This window comes from Mobula hypostoma, chromosome 13 (assembly GCF_963921235.1).
Source record: "Mobula hypostoma chromosome 13, sMobHyp1.1, whole genome shotgun sequence".
In the NCBI taxonomy this organism is placed as follows: domain Eukaryota; kingdom Metazoa; phylum Chordata; class Chondrichthyes; order Myliobatiformes; family Myliobatidae; genus Mobula; species Mobula hypostoma.
Window position 1 is genome coordinate 33143763 of NC_086109.1, and position 21885 is coordinate 33165647.

General features: G+C 38.2%; 1 protein-coding gene across 2 annotated transcripts in view; it reads right to left on the reverse strand.

Moving 5' to 3' along the window:
- Window positions 1-206: 206 nt before the first annotated feature.
- c13h6orf89 (chromosome 13 C6orf89 homolog) overlaps window positions 207-21885 on the reverse strand; it is a 36679-nt gene continuing 15000 nt past the window's right edge. For both annotated transcript variants that reach the window (XM_063065528.1, XM_063065529.1), the window contains 5 exons: window positions 16216-16361; window positions 14511-14662; window positions 6186-6321; window positions 2613-2745; window positions 207-680 (listed from right to left, as the gene is read on the reverse strand). In XM_063065528.1, coding sequence (XP_062921598.1) covers window positions 598-680; window positions 2613-2745; window positions 6186-6321; window positions 14511-14662; window positions 16216-16361 — 650 coding nt within the window. In that variant the 3' untranslated portion in view covers window positions 207-597. The remainder of the gene's footprint in view (window positions 681-2612; window positions 2746-6185; window positions 6322-14510; window positions 14663-16215; window positions 16362-21885) is intronic.

The window sequence follows — 21885 nt, forward strand, 5'->3', positions numbered from 1 at the left end:
AGTAAGAATTGTACCATTATTTTCCTTTCTTGGAGAATATTTTATCCTCATTCTCCAAAATTTAATATTGTCTTCTGCTCATTCCATTTAATGACTAATAAACTTCTGTTTCATTCTAAAGGAACAGTAATTTATTAATGACTTCTCCCTGAAAATATTAATAATTTATTCTGCATCATTAGTTAACTAAGACCACAAGCAAAAAGTCAAAAGTAAAATATTTTATTTCCTCGAGCTTTAATATATTGTGCATTTTATCAAATAAGTGTTTACACATAACCAAAGAGGAACTTTAGATGGTGAAAGACATCTGAAACTCAGGAAGTACATTGGGCATTTCAAAAGTCAATGACACAGATAGTACTTGGGATTGATGTGCATTGCAGTCAATAGATTTCAAAGTGATAGTCCACGTGTAAAAATTGAAGTATAACTTTGGAACACAAATCCAAGCTCACCAGTGCAGATCAGTCATAATTTTTTGAATTGGTGGTGCAGACTCAAGGGGCTGAATGGCTCACTTCTGCACCCGATTTAAGACTTTAATAACAGCAATTTTGCATAGAAATGATGTAACAGAGCCAAAAGCGTCCCGAATTAGATGGATCCAACACAAATAATAACAGTTTGCTCTCCAGCTGGTGAAATGGTCATCTGCCAATAATTTGAATTCGCATAAACTGCAAAACAGTATTTTAAAATAGTCAAGTAAATGCAGTTAATAGAGTGTAATAAATAAACATCATACCTCTTTACCCCATCTACAGGAAGTAGTTGAGCATGAATTAATTTGAGTATTGAAAAGGCAAGATGAACTTAAATGGGAAGAAGCACACGTGGCCAGTTAGCACTGTAAATGGTCTATTGGACGACATGGCACGTTTTATTTAGTAGATTGTAATGTGATCAATTTTGTAGTTTGTACAGAATTAGCAAAGACTTAGGGAAAAAATTAGGAGCACCATTTTGCAGACTTCTAATAAAAATAAGAAAGTAATTTACTGTTTCATCATGAGCAAGGCACCTCATGTAGCATGGTCTGTTGCTTGGGATTGTAATAAAAGCATTCTGTAAAACAAGGATTAGTAATGTGCCAATGCAACATCAGATAATTTTGCAAACCATCTCAGGTTGCTTGCAATTGTGCATGCTTGATTTTTTGATTCCAGAACAATGCAAACAAAAATGTTCTTTATTCTTTAAATTAAATAAATCCTCCATTCAATAATAGATATTTTGTACCTCAATACTTTGAAAATTATGACATTAACATTATTAATAAAGGAGTAAAGAATAAAGAAACACTGAATTAGAACAGAGCTGGGGAGGAATTTCTTTAGCTAGAGGGTAGCGAATCTGTGGAATTTGTTATGGAGGCCAAGACGATGGGTATATTTAAAGCAAAGGCTGATAGGTTCTATATTAGTAAGAGTGTTAAATATCAAGAGAAGGCAGGGGAATGGGGATGAAAGGGAAGAATAAATCAATCATGATTGAATAGCGGAGCAGATTCTATGAGTTGAATGGCCTAACTCTGCTCCTATGTCTTATGATTACAATTCCAACATTCAGCTCAAGCTAATAGTGAACAATTTGGTTTATCAAAATATGTCTTTTTATTATTCATAGATTTTAAAATTCTTCTTCTCATTTATAAATCCATTAGCTTACTGGGGAAAGCAGAACCAGGAGGTAGTTACCATTCCATGGAGTCTGGTCATTTCAACTGTGTACACAGTGAAACATTGTAGGACTCTACAGCCAAGACTTTCCACTGATATTATGTACAGTATGAAACAGACCGTCTGGTTTAATCATAGATAGCTGCATCTTTTATTAAGTTCAGCCACAAATTTAATCCATTTCAGATAAAGGAAATATTGCCTGGGCCACATTTTCTGATGTGCGATTTTCACGCTCATGCAATTGGTCAATGGTGGACTAGGTGCATAGCACCAGTGATTGGTAAAGCACCTGAAAGAAAAAGGTGAAGAGGATTCTGTCCTAGCGCACCTGCGTACAACTGTCCACAACCAGCATATATACATATAAATAGCTACATATTTCTTCTGTTGTGTTACATTATAAACAGCGGTCATTGTTACAGTGGCGCACACCTGGTGATAGCCATTGAACCTTTGGTACTGCTGATGAAGCAGTATTTTCTGCACTTCATATTCATTCTCTTTCATTTTCTCTCTCACACACACAAACACGCCAAAGCTACGGAGAAGACTGAATGGAAGCTTAAACCAAGATGACCACTAAAACAGACTGTAATTCTTTTCTTCTTAAGGAATTCATGTTTAACTAAAATGGATTACATCCTTTAGATCAGTGGGCCCCAACGTCCGAGCCGCGAAGCATGCAGGGGTGCAGGGGTGCAGCGGTAGCCGAACTTTTTTCTTAAAGATGTGCTGGGTACGTTCCGGCTACTGCTGCACCCCTGCATGCTTCTCGGCCCAGTATCAGTCTGCGGCCCAGAGGTTGGGGACCACTGCTTTAGATGATGCCTATTTCTTTTGCTGGTGACCTGGGAGAAAGAGCAACACATCCACTCACATACAATATGAAAACAATGAGAACACAAAACAGTAAACTTTACTACCTACCGATATCACCTTCACCTAGTTGGACTAAAAAGGAACCACACTGTTCTGCACATTTTTCAGAGGCTTTGATCTGAAGTTTCAGATTACCTCTCCCTACAACCAGCCAACTGTTCTCTATATGGAGCTGGTGGGACTACAAAAAAGCAAAAAATAGAGACATAAAATCAAGCAGCATTTAAAAATTACACAATATTTGCACTTAGTCTATTTTCTTTAAAAAAATTCACAAGTGAGTTACATGAATCCCCTAAAGTGGATGATCCCTTTAAACAAAACAGTAATATTTTACTTAAAATGTCAGGCTAAAAATTAAGTCATTTAAGCCTTTTTCAAATGAATTTATGAAAATGTTTCTGCCTGGACAATTCTATACATAAATCTTCATCTCAAGTATTTTTATTTCTAAAAACTGTTACCTACTCTAGAATTTTCTCAAATGGGGTAACTGTTTAATATGATGCCTTTTTGAAAAACTAATCGTACAATCAAGTTGGCAAATACTGCCAAAACTATCAGATTTTAAGCATCACATAATAAGAACTATAAAATTTTACAAAAGAAACAAGAAATTAACATGAGTAGCCAAGACCCAAAAACAGCCCAAAACTGAATCAGTTCTTTTTTCATAATATGAAAATTAAAAATTTGAAGCCATCTAACCACTCTTATTAACTACACTATATAGTGATGGTGGTTCCAATTTTGAAATATTAAACATAACTCATTCTTTGGAAATGCAAACCAAGACACAGAAAGTACAGCATAGCTTTTAATGAAGAAAAATAAACCAAAAATGCCATTAAAAACATGGGCTGAACATACTTACCTCATGTTTGATTCTGCTCCACAAACACATACAATTGAAATTCGTATTTCATTTTTTTAATGTAGCTATATCTGCAAGTACTTCCAGATGAGGCAAAAGTTTCAATGAAGTGGTACAAAAAGCAACTTTAGTTCTTTTAAACCTTAACAACTTAGTCCTGCTACAGAAACTACAGGATATAATCAGAAGGTCAGGGTGCTAATACTTTAGTCACAGGGCTTTTATCAGAAGTGAGAGAAAAGAACAGGTTTTTGAAATGGAAAGGAAATGGTGATCAAGGGTGGTGGGGAAGGAGGCAAGTTTGTGATAAGCTGGAAGGGAAAGAAGATTAAACAATGAAAAGGACTGCCATTTGTTCTCTATATGGAGCTGGTGGGGCTACAAAATCTTTCCTGTTTTTCCACTTCTTTTTACTCCCTCTTTTTCTCTACATCTCCAACTACTCCCAATTTTCATGACAGGCTATTAACCCAAAATGCTAATTGTGCTCCACTCTCAGACGTTTACTGTTGCCTGTTCAGTTTTTTCAGATTTCCAGCACGCACAGTATTGTGTAAATATTTTAGAGATGTCACAAGTTCAGAAAATAAGCAAATGGAGAAAAATATGTATTCACAGTTTTAAATCCAGTTTATTCAAACTATCATCTTATTGTCTTATCTGTGAAAATAAAACAGTACACAATGCATCTCTCTAAAAAAACATCACCCCCATTGAGTTTGCCCATATTGCAGTACTAAATTATAGAGTTTGTATGAAATGTCAGCTATATGGCAATACTTTGTAACTTCATTTCAATAGCTTTTTATAAAATAGTACAACTGGATTTAACAAACAGCTTGCAAAGAAACAAAAATGTGATTACAATGAATCACAAGTTGCATGCTTAGCTATACAATTTTAAGGCTGATCAATTAAAGCTAATCATTCTATTTACCTAGCTTCTGTCCATATTACTTAACACCTCAAAGCCTTGAACATTTAAATGAATCCCACGTTCCCTCATGATTAGCTCCACCTAACATTGTGAAAAGTAATGAATCTTTGGCATTATGCCTAGCATGAAAAAAAGACTATCTATTTTTGTCCACGTAATATTGCCCCAAGTCTGTAAGTCTGCCTCTTTGTATTTGTTTTTTAGACTCACAAAGGCAATTTTGTTGAGGACATCTTCAAAAAGTGATGCCTCAAAAAGGTGGCATCCATTATTAAGGAGTCTCATTACCCAGGACATGCTCCCTTTTCATTACCACCCTCAGTAAGGATGTACAACAGCCAGAAGACACATACCCAATATTTTAGGAATAGCTTCTTCCCCTCTGCCATCAGATTTCTGAATAGACAATGAACCCATGAATACTACCTCACTATTTTTGCCCTCTTTTTGTACTACTCATTTAATTCTTAAAATACTTTTCTTATTGTAATTTATAACAGATGTATTGCACTGTATTGCTACTGCAAAACAACAATTTTCACGACATATATCAATGATAATAAACCTGATTCAGATTCTGGAATTGACCATTTTAATGCATTTCTGGTTGGGCTCCCTCATTCCCTCTTCCTCCTCTCTATAAACATGAAGTCAAACTATGCTCTGCTATTCATGTCCTATCACGTTTATCCAATTCTCTTTGCTGGTGACTTTCTGTATCATGGATGAGCTATTCAAAAAATCTCATCAATATATGTTAACTCAGGAGCCTGAAGATATTTGTGCTCCACTAATACTGTCATCTTATTTCAAATTCAATTGCATCACCATATGCAACCTTTAAATGACAATGCCCCAAGCTCTTAAACTCCCTCTCCAAAGCCTTACACCTTTCATTCTTCCTTTAAGATACTCATTCAATCTAAATCAAGTTTTTGATAATTTCAATAATAACTTGTGACTTGACATCAATTTTTATGTTTGAGTTGAAGCCCTGGGATATTTTGTTAATTGAAAAGTTATAGAGCAGTAGCAACAATCCACTCTAATATATACAATTTACTGCTGCTCATCACAAGCGTTTTGTTTTAAACTATCAGATATTACATCATAATCATGGACACATGGAGACACCCGAGGTTTCAGGAAAGAAAATATCAGAAGTTTGAAAACTTTTTTTCAATTACCCAATACTTTGCCACCAAATGACTTATAAAAATATCAATGCATTTAAAGCACTTTCTGCATCTCTTGTTATTCTCCTCCTATTTTCTTAATTTCACAACTCTTCTAGTGTTCTGAAGTTCTAATTTCACTATGCTGGTGAAATATTTTCTTATATTCTCTCTCTCTTTCTGGACACAGTTGCTTCAAATAGAGCATCTACAGTTTGAAAGATTTATATTGGTCTTGTAATGTACCAAATTAATTTCATCTGTATGCTTACCCAGGGGACAATTCAGTTAGTTTACTGTAATTTACTTTTCCCTTTTAAGATTATCTCAATTAAATTTAAGACAAAGATTTGAAATTCCTCCTCCTCTCAAGCTAAACATCAAATTATGGCATTATTTGCAAGGCTGATGAAAACATTAATTCAATGAAGAAATGTATTACAGAAACAACTAAAATTAGAGAGGCTTTTGTAAATCGAGAAAACTTGACGGACAAAAACATGCTCTATTTCTCCAATTTTAAAAATCGTGAATGCTTTTCATGAGTAGTTTTATAAGAGAACAGATAATTAAAGTTTCATTTTTGTTTAGTATTTAGCCACAGAGCACAATTCTCTTATTTCAATCTTCCTTACCAGGAATTGGAATGGAGAACCACGGCTAGGTGTTATTAAACATTTCTTCAGGGTTACTTTATTCTCAAAGGGTAACATGCTTGAATTTGGAAAAATTGCTCGTAGAATATGCATTCCATTTATACGTTGTTTTCTCCTGATTATTATGAGGAAAAGATTAAAATCTGGTTACTGTTCAAAAATACAGGAAAATATATCCATTACTGCTTTATTTCTTCAAAATAAGGATCAAATGTCTGAATTGAAAGAACAAAGTAAGTAAATGAATGTTTTCAGCAATCCACTATTATACCTGTTATAATTTAAAATGCAGTCAGAATTTAAAACTAGAGGTAAGTATTGCACACTTTGAAATCATAATATACGTTAATTTATAATATACAAATCTGTTTTCCATTCCTCTCTAAGTACTCCCTTTAACAAAGGCTGTGATTGATTTGTAATTCTGAATTCTAACAGAAAACAGGGTTTCTACAAACTATGATTTTAGACTAATGAGTTTTTTTGAATAAATTTGTGAATATAATTTTTTATACAAAAATTGGAATACACAAAAATAATTCCAACATTTTGGTATGACTTCTGAACAATTATCTTTACCAGGGTCATGTGATGAAAAGCAAGGGTTTACATGCAAATAAATTTTGCACAGGACATTTGTTTAGAAATATTTTACTAGGTTTGAACTCAAGTTCTCTCATTACCCCCAAGTATAAATAAACGTCCATTCCATAATGGGTTGATAAGTTCTTAGTTGGCAAAAGATTATGGAGTGGTGGCAGGAGAATAGGGTCGAGATGAGAAAATATATCAGTCATGAGATAATGCCAGATCAGACTTGATGGGCTGTATGGCCTAATTCTGCTCCTATATCTTATGGTATAAATATTGAAATTGCATTTATACCTTAAGGAAAATGAGATATTTATACACTAAACTACAAAAACAGAATTAGAAAATACCATACAATTACGTCGTTAATTAAAATTAGAAAGGGACGGATGATATAACAATAAGAAAACATCCAATTATCAATGTTATTCCTCCAGCCCAACCATTACTACATGCAGTTACTTAGTCCTAATCCTTTAGTCTTGTCAATAATGTGAGAACTGACTATGTTTTATGACTGATTCTCAGTAGTATAGCTCTGTCATAAATGTATATTTTTTTGATATTACATTTTCACAAATGAATTTGATTTCCACATTACTTAAAAGCTCAAATGAGGTAAGATACCAATATCTCCATTTCTCTCCATGAAACAAACTTCGGGAAATCATTAAAAATATTTAAAATTCAAATGCTATTTTTGATAGGTATGTAATGAATAGTGGCTTGCATATTTATTAACTCACAAAATTAATGTAACATTTAAAAAATAATGTTCTCTAGATTTCATTCAATTTTTTGAATGAAAAAAGCAGCAATGACCAAATTACCCTAGCTTAAATACTGGACGTTGACAACTATCACGGGCTCAGAATGGTTGGTTGTTCTATCCATACAAAATAAGGTAAAAGCATTTAGGTTTTTGAGATGGGTGGATGCTGCTTAAATATAAATGATGAATTCAGAAATTTAACTTATGGCAAATGTAAAAAAAAAGAGCCCTTTGATTAATTTAATTGTTTAACAATAAACAGGTCTGAAAATTATAAAATGATTACACAGACAAATTCAAAGTTAAACACCAACATATAAAGAAATCAAATGGCACAATAAGTAACAATATTGGTAGAAAGAAAAAGCTAAATTATAAAAGGAAGAATTTTTGATTTAGCCATCACTTTCTCGTCTCTTTTGGTTGGGAGATTATATGCTTTCCAGCAATCTTTTTATTCTTTAATAACAGGTATTTTAGGTAAGGCAAATGGAAATCCTTAACTGCCTTCCAAATGATAGGAATGTGACTGTCATTAATTGCTGCCATCTGTAAAATGTAGTTTTTCCCATATTTGTTCGTAGGTGATTTGTTCTACTACTTCGATCTAAAGGCAATGTAGGAACAACAATACATTAACAAGTCAGGATTTTAAGAGGGGAACTTGGACAAACTCCTTTCGTACCTTTGGCAAATGTTGTGGATTTTGGAGTTGCCTCAGAATGTCAACTGGTTTCTGTTGTGCATTTTATAGTTGGCATGCACTACAGCCAGCGATGGGTGGGATGCCGATAAAGGGAGTTGATTAGTATGGCAAGGACTAATGGTTAGAAACAGACTAAAATAAATTCTGTCTAGGTAGCCTCAACCTGATGGCATGAACATTGATTTCTCCAACATTCAATGATCTCTCTCCCACCCCCCCCCTTTTTCTATGCCCCATTTTGATTCCCCTCTCACCCATATTTTTTGCCTCACCTGTCCATCACCTCCCTTTGTTTCCTCTTCTTCTTCTTTTTCTTCCATGGTCACCCATCCTCTCCCATCAGATTCCTTCTTCTTCATCTCTTCCACCTATCACCTCCCTGCTTCTTACATCACCCTGCCTCCCCCACCCACCCACCTTCCTTCTCACCTATTACCTGCCAGTTTGTACTCTTCCCCAGCCCCCACCACAACCATCTTATGCCCCTTCCTTTCTAGCCGTGATAAAGGGTCTCAGCCCAAAACGTCCACTGTTACCCTCCACATACGCTGCCTGACTTGCTGAGTTTTCCAGCATTTTGGGTTGGGTCATTCATCTTCAGCTTGGCAAAATGATAAAACAGGGTTCAATATCAGCTGCTATTTACAGGTTAACAGGACTGAGCAACAACAACATCTATGGAGATGAATAAATGCTCAATGCTTTGGACTGAAGCCCTTTATCAGGACTGGAAAGGAGGGGCGAAGAAGTCAGAATAAGAAGGGTGGGGGAGGGTGAGAAGGAGAAGGAGCACAAGATAGGAGGTGATGGGTGAAGCCAGGTGGGTGGGAGAGGGTGGATGAAGTAAGGCAATAGGTGGGAAAGGTAACATGCTGGAGAAGGAGAAACCTGATAGGAGAGAAGAGTGGACCATGGGAGAAAGGGAAAGAGGAGGGGCAACATGGGGAAGTGATAGGCAGGTGAGGAAGAGGGTTAAGTGGGAGTCAGAGTGGGGAAATGGAAGGAGAGAGAAAGGGGAGAGGAAAATTAGCAGAAGTTAGAAAAATCAATGCTCCTGCCATCAGGTTGGAGGCCACCCAGATGGAATATGAGGTGTTACTCTTCCAACTTGAGAGTGGCCACATCGGGGCAGTAGAGGCCACGGACCAACATGTTGGAATGGGGATGGGGACTGGAATTAAAATGGTTGGCCATCAGCAAATCCTGCTTCTTGCAGATGGAGCGAAGGTGCCCAAAGCAGTCCCACTTTCTACATCAGGTCTCAGCAATATAGAGGAGGGCACATCAGGAGCAGTGAACACAGCAGGTGACCCTAACAGATCAGATACACAGGTGAAGTGTTGCCTCACCTGAAAGGACTGTTTAGGGCTCCGAATTAATGTGAGGGAGGAGGTGAATGGGCAGGTGTAGCACATCTTCTGCTTACAGGGATGTGCTAGAGCGAGCAATCCTCGCAGAAAGCAGAGAGTTGGGGGGGGGTGGGTGGTGGTGGAAGATGCTTTTGGTGGGTAGGATCCTGCTGGGCAGGTGCCTGGGAAATGGAGGAGATGCTGGTGAGGGCAATGGTGAAAGAAGGGAAACCCTGTTCTTTGAAGAAGGAGGACATCTCTGATGTTCTGAAAAAGAAACCATAGAAAAACTACAGCACAGAAACAGGCCTTTTGGCCCTTCTTGGCTGTGCCGAACCTTTTTCTGCCTAGTCCCACTGACCTGCACACGGACCATATCCCTCCATACACCTCCCATCCATGTATCTGTCCAATTTATTCTTAAATGTTAAAAAAGAACCCGCATTTACCACCTCGTCTGGCAGCTCATTCCATACTCCCATCACTCTCTGTGTGAAGAAGCCCTCTCTAATGTTCCCTTTAAACTTTTCCCCCCTCACCCTTAACCCATGTCCTCTGGTTTTTTTCTCCCCTTGCCTCAGTGGAAAAAGCCTGCTTGCACTCACTCTATCTATACCCATCATAATTTTATATACCTAACCTATTCAACCCTTCTCTGTAACTGAGTTTCTCAAGTCCCGGCAACATCCTTGTAAACCTTCTCTGCACTCTTTCAACCTTATTTATATCCTTCCTGTAATTTAGTGACCAAAACTGAACACAATACTCCAGATTCGGCCTCACCAATGCCTTATACAACCTCATCATAACATTCCAGCTCTTATTCTCAATACTTTGATTAATAAAGGCCAATGTACCAAAAGCTCTCTTTACGACCCTATCTACCTGTGACGCCACTTTTAGGGAATTTTGTATCTGTATTCCCAGATCCCTCTGTTCTACTGCACTGCTCAGTGCCTTACCATTAACCCTGTATGTTCTACCTTGGTTTGTCCTTCCAACATGCAATACCTCACACTTGTCTGTATTAAACTCCATCTGCCATTTTTCAGCCCATTTTTCCAGCTGGTCCAAGTCCCTCTGCAGGTTCTGAAAACCTTCCTCACTGTCTACTACACCTCCAATCTTTGTATCATCAGCAAATTTGCTGATCCAATTTACCACATTATCATCCAGATCATTGATATCGATGACAAATAACAATGGACCCAGCACTGATCCCTGTGGCACACCACTAGTCACAGGCCTCCAATCGGAAAAGCAATTCTCTACTACCACTCTTTGGCTTCTTCCATTGAGCCAAGGTCTAATCCGATTTACCACCTCTCCATGTAAACCTAGCAACTGAATTTTCCTAACTAACCTCCCATGCGGGACCTTGTCAAAGGCCTTACTGAAGTCCATGTAGACAATATCCACTGCCTTCCCTTCATCCACTTTCCTGGTAACCTCCTCGAAAAACTCCAATAGATTGTTCAAACATGACCTACCACGCACAAAGCCATGTTGACTCTCCCTAATAAGTCCCTGTCTATCCAAATGCTTGTAGATTCTGTCTCTTAGTACTCCCTCCAATAACTTACCTACTACCGATGTTAAACTTACTGGCCTATAATTTCCCGGATTACTTTTCGATCCTTTTTTAAACAACAGAACAACATGAGCCACTCTCCAATCCTCTGGCACCTCACCTGTAGACAGCGACATTTTAAATATTTCTGCCAGGGCCCCTGCAATTTCAACACTAGTCTCCTTCAAGGTCCGACGGAACACCCTGTCAGGTCCCGGGGATTTATCCACTTTAATTTTCCTCAAGACAGCAAGCACCTCCTCCTTTTCAATCTGTACAGTTTCCATGATCTCACTACTTGTTTCCCTTAATTCCATAGACTTCATGCCAGTTTCCTTAGTAAATACAGACGCAAAAAACCTATCTAAGATCTCCCCCATTTCCTTTGTTTCTGCACATAGCCAACCACTCTGATCTTCAAGAGGACCAATTTTATCCCTTACAATACTTTTGCTCTTAATATACCTGTAAAAGCTCTTTGGATTATCCTTCAATTTGACTGCCAAGGCAACCTCATGTCTTCTTTTAGCCCCCTGATTTCTTTCTTAAGTATTTTCTTGCACTTCTTATACTCCTCAAGCACCTTATTTACTCCCTGTTTCCTATACATGTCATACAACTCCCTCTTCTTCTTTATCAGAGTTGCAATATCCCTTGAGAACCAAAGTTCCTTATTCCTATTCACTTTGCCTTTAATCTTGACAGGAACATACAAACTCTGCACTCTCAAAATTTCTCCTTTGAAGGCTTCCCACTTACCGATCACATCCTTGCCAGAGAACAACCTGTCCCAATCCACGCTTCTTAGATCCTTTCTCATTTCTTCAAATTTGGCCTTCTTCCAGTTCAGAACCTCAACCCTAGGACCAGATCTATCCTTGTCCATGATCAAGTTGAAACTAATGGTGTTATGATCACTGGAACCAAAGTGCTCCCCTACACAGATTCCGTCACTTGTCCTAACTCGTTTCCTAACAGAAGATCCAATATTGCATCCCCTCTAGTTGGTCCCTCTATATATTGATTTAGAAAACTTTCCTGAACATATTTTACAAACTCTAAACCATCTAGACCCCGAACAGTATGGGAGTCCCAATCAATATATGGAAAATTAAAATCCCCTACCACCACAACTTTATGTTTCCTGCAGTTGCCTGCTATCTCTCTGCAGATTTGCTCTTCCAATTCTTGTTGACTATTGGGTGGTCTGTAATACAATCCCATACCTTTCCTGTTTCTCAGCTCCACCCATAAGGACTCAGCAAGCCCTCTAATCTGTCCTGCCTGAGCACTGTTGTAATATTTTCCCTAACAAGCAATGCTACTCCCCCACCTTTCATTCCTCTGCCTCGATCACATCTGAAACATCGGAACCCTGGAATATTAAGCTGCCAGTCCTGCTCCTCCTGTAGCCAAGTTTCACTAATTGCTATAACATCATAATTCCACGTGTCAATCCACGCCCTCAACTCATCCGCATTCCCCGCAATACTCCTAGCATTGAAATATATACACCTCAGAAGATTTTTACCACCACTCCCAACCTTTCTATTAGCGGATTTGCTTGAACTTTTAACATCATTTATTTTCACTCCAAGCCACACTGTCAGCTCTGGCACTCTGGTTCCCATCCCCCTGCAAATCTAGTTTAAAGCCTCCCCAATAGCACTAACAAACCTCCCTGAAAGGATATTGGTCCCCTTGTAGTTCAAGTGTAACCCGTCTCTCTTGTACAGGTCCCACCTGCCCCAGAAGAGGTCCCAATGATCCTGAAATCTGAAACCCTGCCCCCTACACCAGTTCCTCAGCCACTTGTTCATCCTCCAGCGCATCCTATTTTTACCCTCACTGGCACGTAGCACAGGTAGCAATCCTGAGATTACCAACCTCGAGGTCCTGCTTTTCAACTTCCTATCAAGCTCTCATCCTGGGAACAAATGTGGTGGAGACAAAGGAACTGAGAAAAGGAATAGTATTTTTTCAGGACATGGGGTGGGAATAAGTATAGTCAAGGTAGCTGCGGGAATCGGTAAATATATAAAAGACAGTGGTAGACAGTTTGTCTCCAGAGATAAAGCCAGAGAGATCAAGGAAGGGGAAAGTGATTTAAGAGGTTGGAATCAAGATCGAGTGAAATGTAGGGATAAAGTGAAGAAATTAATTTTGACAATAATAAAAAAAATTTCTTAAAAATAAGGCCGACTGGTAAACATTGGTATATATCAGGACGTTGGTGTGTTAAATAACGAACTACAAGACCTAAAAATTCAGGTAGTAAACAGTTACAAATTTTCAATTCTCTGGATTAATTCTTGAGGATGTTCGGAAAGGCGCAGTAAAGCGAACCAATTCAAAGTGGACTTCGAAAGATACAGGTGATTTCACTAAGACATGAATTATTCTGAGAGGGGCTGACATATTAATGGAGACAAAGACTTTGGAAAAAGAGTCAGCCATTTAGAATTGAGACAAGGAGAAATTATTTTATGAAGAGGGTTTCAAACCTTTGAATTTCTCCACCTCAGTGAGCTGTGGATGCATAAATCATCAATAAGTATATTCAAGATTCATATCCAGATTATTAAAAATACAATGGAACCCAATATATGGGTGAGGCAGCAAATTGAGCTTAACACAGAGGGTCAATCTCAATGGAAAAAATACAGCAGACAACATATCCATAAAGGTTATTTCTGCTTCTATTTCACATGTACTTTTGTGTGTATTTGTACTGAACAGGTTGAGCTTTTTGCAAGCAAGTAGATATAATTTAATCACACAGATCTTGCGCCACATTGTTGGCAGAAAGGAGTTGAATCAATTGATGCATCATAGCCTAAGCCTCAGTAGTTACATGATTTATGTTGCTGCTCTGGCCCAGTGACTTCTTTGTGGTGACTCTCCAGGATGTTGATGCCTCCTATGTAATTATTTCCTGTGCATGCATGGTTTAAATGTTACCTGCCTGGTGTTCAGCCCATGTTTGAAATTTCAGAAAGTCAGAAAACCAGTTAACAGTTTGTGATATTGGTTATTACACTGATCAACCAGGCAATTCCGTGGTTGACTGCCAGTAAAACATTTCTCATTCTTAAATTGCTCAATTTCCTGAATGAATTTGATCAAGACTCAATTTTAGGCATTGGTTACAGAACATCATATGCTACAGCAGCAATACAAAAGAAATCTGCTGCACAGGACAACAAAAAGGTAAACATGAATGTTTTCAAATGCTAATATCAACATTTAAAAATATCAAAATCCAAGGATTTTTTAAGAGAAGATAGTAAGTAGATTCACTATACTTAAATCTCACCAGTGAATAATTAGGTTGGATTCTTCTGGAAACACTGAGTTTTTATTGACTTCAAGATTCTCTCCATCTTCAAGATATACATCCATGGCTTCTCTATATTCTGAATGTAAACGCTTCAAATCCCCATATGACAATGATATAGCTGATCCACTCTACAGGACATAGTGAAAAAGAATACACATTTAATACATGCGTCACATTTAAATGAACTATTCAGTTACTTGCAGGAATGCATACTGTAAACCTCAATAATCTGCGTACTAAATGTTAAGAGGCAAGGATGTAAATGAATCCTAAATTTATAATCTCATTTACAATCCCACAGCTATACATTATATATTCATAATTCTGATCTAACCATTGTGTTAAGTTGATTGAACATAAACATTTAATTAAATAAAACCATGTTTTATTTACTTTTCTATTTAAGCACAATTGTTTATATTCGATACCTGAATCAATTGATGTTCAGAATCAGTGATTCCAAGAAATACCACTCTAAAATGGATTTTACTCCCCTTTCATTTCCCACCTCAAAATGCACTGTCCTTTTCATGAATTAAACTGAAGGTTCCATCACTGTCACATCACCAGGGTCACTTGCAGGCTATCTGACCACAAACAACTTCAGCTCTGTACTTCTTAAGTCTTCATCTGCTGACCACAATGAGCATTCCTACAAGGAACAGTGGTGTAGTGGTTAGCACAACACTTGACAGTACCAGTGAGCTGGGTTCAATTCCTGCCACTGCCCATAAGGAGTTTGAACGTTCTCCCCATGATCGCGTGGGTTTCCTCTGGATGCTCCCGTTTCCTCCCACACTCTAAAAATATAATTGGTCATTATATTCGTTAATTGGTCATTGTAAATTGTCCTGTGATTAGGATAGGATTTCAGAAATCAGGGAGGATTGCTGGGCAGTGTGTAACTAAGGCTTGGAAAGGGCTATTCTGTGCTGTATCTCAATAAATAAAGGAAGAAAGAATGATAGCAGTCAACCGTATGAATTCTGGTTAATTTCCTGACCTACCTTACTGCAGTTCAAGTTAATTGCAGTGCTAAAACCACTCCCAAACACCAGGGTTCTGCTGCTTGTTTAATATAATTGCTGTCATATTTAGCAAAATCACCAACATAAATTTACACAAAACATCAGTATAGTATAACAATATTTTAGACCATTAAAATATGTAATCTCATAATGGAAACCATAAAACATGATTGAATGTGATGTAATTATGTTAACAATAAAACTCAGTATTGTAATTTTGCAACGCTAACATTATTCAACCCTGAAATTGCATTATAGACTAACCACAAACAATTTCCCCATCACTTTGGACCACTGCCAATCCCTTCCTTTTATAAAGAACAGTCTCCAACAGTAGATCAAATCTCTTATAAACCAAAGCATGTATTTGTTCTCTACACTATTCTATATTTTTAGATAATTTTACAAATTTCAGAAATAATCTCTAAGAAACCTTTCTGCATTAAAATGTATTACAGAAATTTGAGCATAAATTGACAATCTTTCCATAAAAAAGCTTATTCACTCATATCAAACACAGTTCAGACACTGCACTCAAAAACAAGCTTCCAACATGTTTGACTCTTCAAATTTTGGTGGGCAATAAAGATGATCCACTATTAAAATTTCTCAAAATGAAAACACCAGTACTTATATCTAAATGATCATCTCACCTTGATTACAATTGGTTGTATTATTCGATGATTATACTTGGAAATATGTTTCCTGTCACTCACAGTTCCAACAGCACTCAGGCTAGCACATTCAGTACAGTTAGGTATCAGATGCTCACATCCTATATGACCCCAGTCATGAAAAACTGTAACAAGCAAAAAATAATTGTAATTAACACAATGGAAGTCATGCTTACTTGTTAAAGCATATAGGATCAGGAATTCTCCCCCCACCATATAAAATAAATCTACATTAAAATCCACCTTTAAACTATTTTATAAATCTTTTTTGTAAAGTTCAACAATCAAATCTATAGGATATTTCTCTGGTGTTATAATTTTTTAATATTAAGATTGTTCTTTTCACCATTCCTCTGTTATTTTGTTCACCTGTAACTTCAGAACTTTTGTCTCTATTGTCTATATCTTCTTATTTTCTTTTCTCATTTGTGACAAAAAACCAAGTTATCAGAAGATTGATGCTAATGAGAGAGAGAGATAAGGGAGACAAATGGAGAAATGTTCAAAATGTTAATGAGAGAGCAGAGAGATTAACGAAAAGAGACACAATTCAGAATATTGACAGACCGGTTGCTTTGAACCTGAACTGATTGAAGTTTGATGGACAGGCAACATCCCAGCAGGGGGATATAAAGAACAGGTTTGCTAAGGCACGACACCACGAGATCACAAGATAACGAGACCCTGGAAGAGCGGCGTGCCCCCACAAGTTGGTAGAAGTTTGGAGGTCTGGTTCGCGGGAACCGACCATAGACTCACAGGGTGAAAAGGGACAATCGGCGGGAACCTGGTGTGTGTGTCCACCCTTGCCTGGATGCCGGATTCACCGCGGAAGAACGGTCGTATCCGGAATGGAGGGGTCACAGTCGGTGACCACAGTGGGATAGAAGACATAAAAGGGTCCGCCCGAAAGCCAACTGCGAAGAACATCAAAGGTCTGCTTGAATCAAAATTTGCATCTCTCTCTCTCTCTCCCCCCAACGGCACAACAGCGATTACTGCGAACTACACTAAACTGAACTGAGCTGTTAACTGATCACTTAAGATTGATCATTTTACCCCTAGACTGAAATGGAGTTTCGTTGATTCCTATTACCCTAGTTCTGTGTACATGTGTATTTTATCATTGCTAACCTGCTGCATTTATATCGTTACGATTAGAGTACTGTGTTACTTATTTCTTTAATAAAACTTTATTAGTTTCTAGTAAACCAAACTCCAGCTAGTGGTCCATTTCTGCTGGTTTGGCAACCCAGTTACGGGGGTACATAACATATGATACAAATTATTTAGAGACTTGCTTGGGAGATTTTTGATATAAGTTTTCCCCTCGCATTCACAGATCAGCAAAAAAACAAAATCCTTTGTTAATAAATAATTGAAATTCACTTAAATATGCATTCCAGTAACCCAATCGTCCAGTTTGTATTTTTCTTTCTCCCTAAATAAATTAACATTACTACCAAATGCACATGGCACCAAAACATGCAAAGCAAAGCAAATTCCCTGTTGGCTAGATTCTGCTTTAACTCTATCCACAAGATTGCAGATGATACCACCTCAGTGAGTCGAATCCCAAATAACAATGAATTGGAATACAGGGAAAGAGAGAGAGCTCAGTATCATGGTGTCATGACAACAGCCTTTCCCTTAATGTCAGCAAAACAAAAAGCTGGTCATTGACGTTGGTGGGGGTGGGGGAGGGGTGGAAATGAGACAGTGCACATGCTCCTGACTACATAAAACATACTGGGATTGAGATATTCAAATTCCTAGGAGTTAACACCACAAATAGCCCATCCTGGTCCAACCATGTAGACACCGCAGCCAAGAAAGTTCACCAATGTCTCTACTTCCTCAAGAGGCTAAAGCATTTTGGCATGTTCCCAGTGATCCATTCTGACTTTTATTGAAGCACCATAGAAAGATTCCTATCTGGGTGCATCACGGCTTGGCAATTTCTCTGCAGTAACTGTAAAAACTGCAAAGAGTTGTGCTAATCTGTGTCCACATCACAGAAACCAGCTTCTCCTCCATGCACTCTAAAAGCACAAATCACCAGAGGAGGGAATCGGAGCTCCAGTAATCTGTCCTCATTGGAGGATCAGAGGTGGAGAGGGTCAGCATCTCTAAATTCCTCAGTATTATCATTTCAGAGGATCTGTCCTGGACCTTGCATGCAAATGCAATTATGAAGAAAACATGGCAATGCCTCAGCTTCCTTAGAAGTTTGCAAAGGCACCAAAATAAAAAGCTAGGGAGAGGGGAAGGAGGCTAGCTAGAAGGCAAGAGGTAAAGCCAAGTGGGTGGGAAGGACAAAGGTTGGAGAAGAAGGAATCTGATAGAAGAGAAAGGTGGACCATAGAAGAAAGGGATAGAGAAGGGTACCCAGGGAAAAGTAACAGACTGATGAAAAAAGGTAAAAGGCCAGAGTAAGGAATGGAAAATGAGGGGAGGGAAGGGATTTTTTTTTTACTGGAGGGAGAATTTGATATTCATGCCATCAGGTTACAGGCTACCCAGACCTCTGTAGATGTGTGGTGGAGAGTACACTGACTGGTTGCATCACATGTGGTGGAGAGTACTTTGCCCTGTATGAAAACATTAATGCCCTTGAATGGAAAATCCTACAAAAAGTAGTGAATATGGCCCAATACATCACAGATAAGCCTTCCCCACCATTAAGCACATCTATATAGTGTGCTGTTGCAGGAATTGCATCCTCCATCACGGACTCCCACCACCCAGGTCATAATTTCTTCTCACTGCTGACATTAGGAAGAAGTATTCTCAGCACCCAGGTTCAGTAACATTTATTGCACCTTAACCATCAGGCTCTTGAACCAGCAGGGATAACTTCACTCTCCCCATCACTGAACCATTCCTGCAACTTATGGACTCACTTTGAAGGACTCTTCATCTCATGTTCCCTAATATTTATAGTTTATTTATTTATTATCATTACTTCTTTCGTATTTTGTACTTGCACAGTTTGTTGTCTTTTGCACATTGATTGTTTGTCCATCCTGTTGGGTGTGGTCTTTTGTTGATTTTGTTATGATTCCTGGACTTAAAAAGTATGCCCACAAGAAAACGAACCTCAGGGTTGTATATGGTGACACATGTGTACTTTGCCGATGGTGAAAAGACTTTAGGGTGTTTCAAAATGAGTCACTTGCTGCAGGATATCCAATTTCTGAACTGCTCCTGAACCCATGGTACTTATGTTAACCCCCTTCCCCACAATGATGATGGTTAGCAATGCCATTGAATGTCCAGGGTAGTTAATTAGACTCTACACTCAGTAGCCATTTTATTAGGTAACTCCTGTACCTAGTATAGTGGTCAATGAGAGTATGTTCATGGCCTTCTGCTGCTACAGCCCATCCACTTCAAGGTTAGGCATTCAGAGATGCTCCTCCGCACACCACTGTTGTAACGCATAGTTATCTGAGTTACTGTTGCCTTGAACCAGTCTGGTCATTCTCCTCCAACATTTCTCATTAATAAGGCACTTTTTGCTCACAGAACTGCTGTTCACTGGCTGTTTTTTTTTGTCCAATTCTCGTAAAGTTTAGAGAATGTTGTACATGAAAATCCCAGGAGATCAACAGTTTCTGAGACACACAAACCAACCCGTCTGGCATTCCATGATCAAAGTCACTTAGATCACATTTCTTCTCCATTCTGATGTTTGGTCTGAACAACAACTGAACGAACATCTTGACTATGTCTGCATGTTTTTATGCACTGAGTTGCTGTCACATTTTTGGCTGATTAGATATTTGTATTAACGGGCAGATGTACACATGTACCTAATAAAGTGGGCACTGAGTGTATGTTGAAAGGGATAAACACTTTCCAAGTGAAAGGCAAACAAATGGTACTTTTCCTTATTCCAAGTCATTTCATATTCAGCAAAGGGGCTTTTTCAAAGACATATGTTATGTATTAGCAATGAAAAGTTGACGCCCTTTCACTTAACTGCATCTGTAGAAAAGATGATGTCCCATGAGGACTGTCCAGCCATGCACAACAAGCATTGGCTGTACTTTACATCCTGTTGCACTGACACATTTCTTGACCTTAATGGTAACACCAGATAAATGTTTTGTTAAAAAGACAAATGCTAGTTTAAACAAAAATAAATTTGGAGGTAGAAAAAAAAACAAAAAGGAAAATACAGAGAAGAATTATAAAGTATATTTTAAAAGTGGAGGAAAGCAAAGATAGGTTATTGGAGAAAATAATGACCAAGTAATCTTGGGTGTTTAAAAGACTGTGTGATAAAAGAAATCTTTTTTTTTTGTTTATTTTACAAAGGCTGCTTTTTATTTCAGCTAAGTACTGTACAAGTGACAGAATACAAGTCTGAGCTAATTAACATTCTACAAAGTTTGAAGCTGCAAATAAACAGAATGATAAAATTTCAGCAAACATCTACAAGATGAAAGTTCAGTTAACTTTATCAACCGAGTCTGGAGACCAGTCTCAACCAGGAGAAGGGCCCAAAAGAAAATGTGGCAGTGACATTCCTAATCCCAGCATTATCAACCATGTTGGAGGATTGCATATAAAGTCCAATAAAGAATTATAGAGAAATTTCAATTTACAGCTTATAAATATTCTAAAAATCCCTGTGATTGGGTCACTTTTAGTCATAAGAATGTGTGCGAAAATATAATACCAACACTACATTTCCTGTGTTATGTACCCCGTAACGGGGTTGCCAAACCAGCAGAAATGGACCACTAGTTGGACTCTGGATTACTAGGAACTAATAAAGTTTTATTAAAGAAATAAGTAACACAGTACTCTAATCGTAAGGATATAAATGCAACAGGTTAGCAATGATAATACACACAGGTACACAGAACTAGGGTAATAGGAAACAAACCAAGCTCTATCGCAGTCTAGGGGTAAAATGATCAGTCCTAAGTGACGCAGAGTTCAGTTCAGCTTAGTACAGTTCGCAGTAATCGCTGTTGTGCCATTGGAGAGAGAGAGACAGATGCAAATTTTGAGTCAAGCAGACCTTTGATGTTCTTCGCAGTTGGTTTTAGGCGGACCCTTTTATGTCTTCTATCCCACTGTGGTCACCGACTGTGACTCCTCCATTCCAGATACGACCGTTCTTCCGCGGTGAACCCAGCACCCAGGCAAGGGCGGACACACTCACCAGGTTCCCACCGATCATACCTTTTCACCCTGTGAGTCTATGGTCGGTTCCCACGAACCGGACCTCCAAACTCCCACCAACTTGTGGGGGCACACCGCTCTTCCAGGGTCTCGTTATCTCGTGATCTTGTGGTGTGTGCCTTAGCGAACCTGTTCTTTTTATTCCCCTGCTGGGGTATCGCCTGTCCATCAAACTTCAAACAGTTCAGGTTCAAAGCAACCGGTCTGTCAATATTCTGAATTGTGTTTCTTTTGTGTTAATCTCTCTCTCCTCTCTCATTAACATTTTGAACGTTTCTCCATTGTCTCCCTTATCTCTCTCATTAGTATCAATCGTCTGATAACTTGGTTTGGCGTCACACCTGTTAATTTGTCCTCATGTCCAATCAGTGTCATACTATAAAGAACTTGCTTCAGAAGATGGTAAATAACAGTAATTCTCTACACAAGAGAGTTATGGAGGCCAGATCA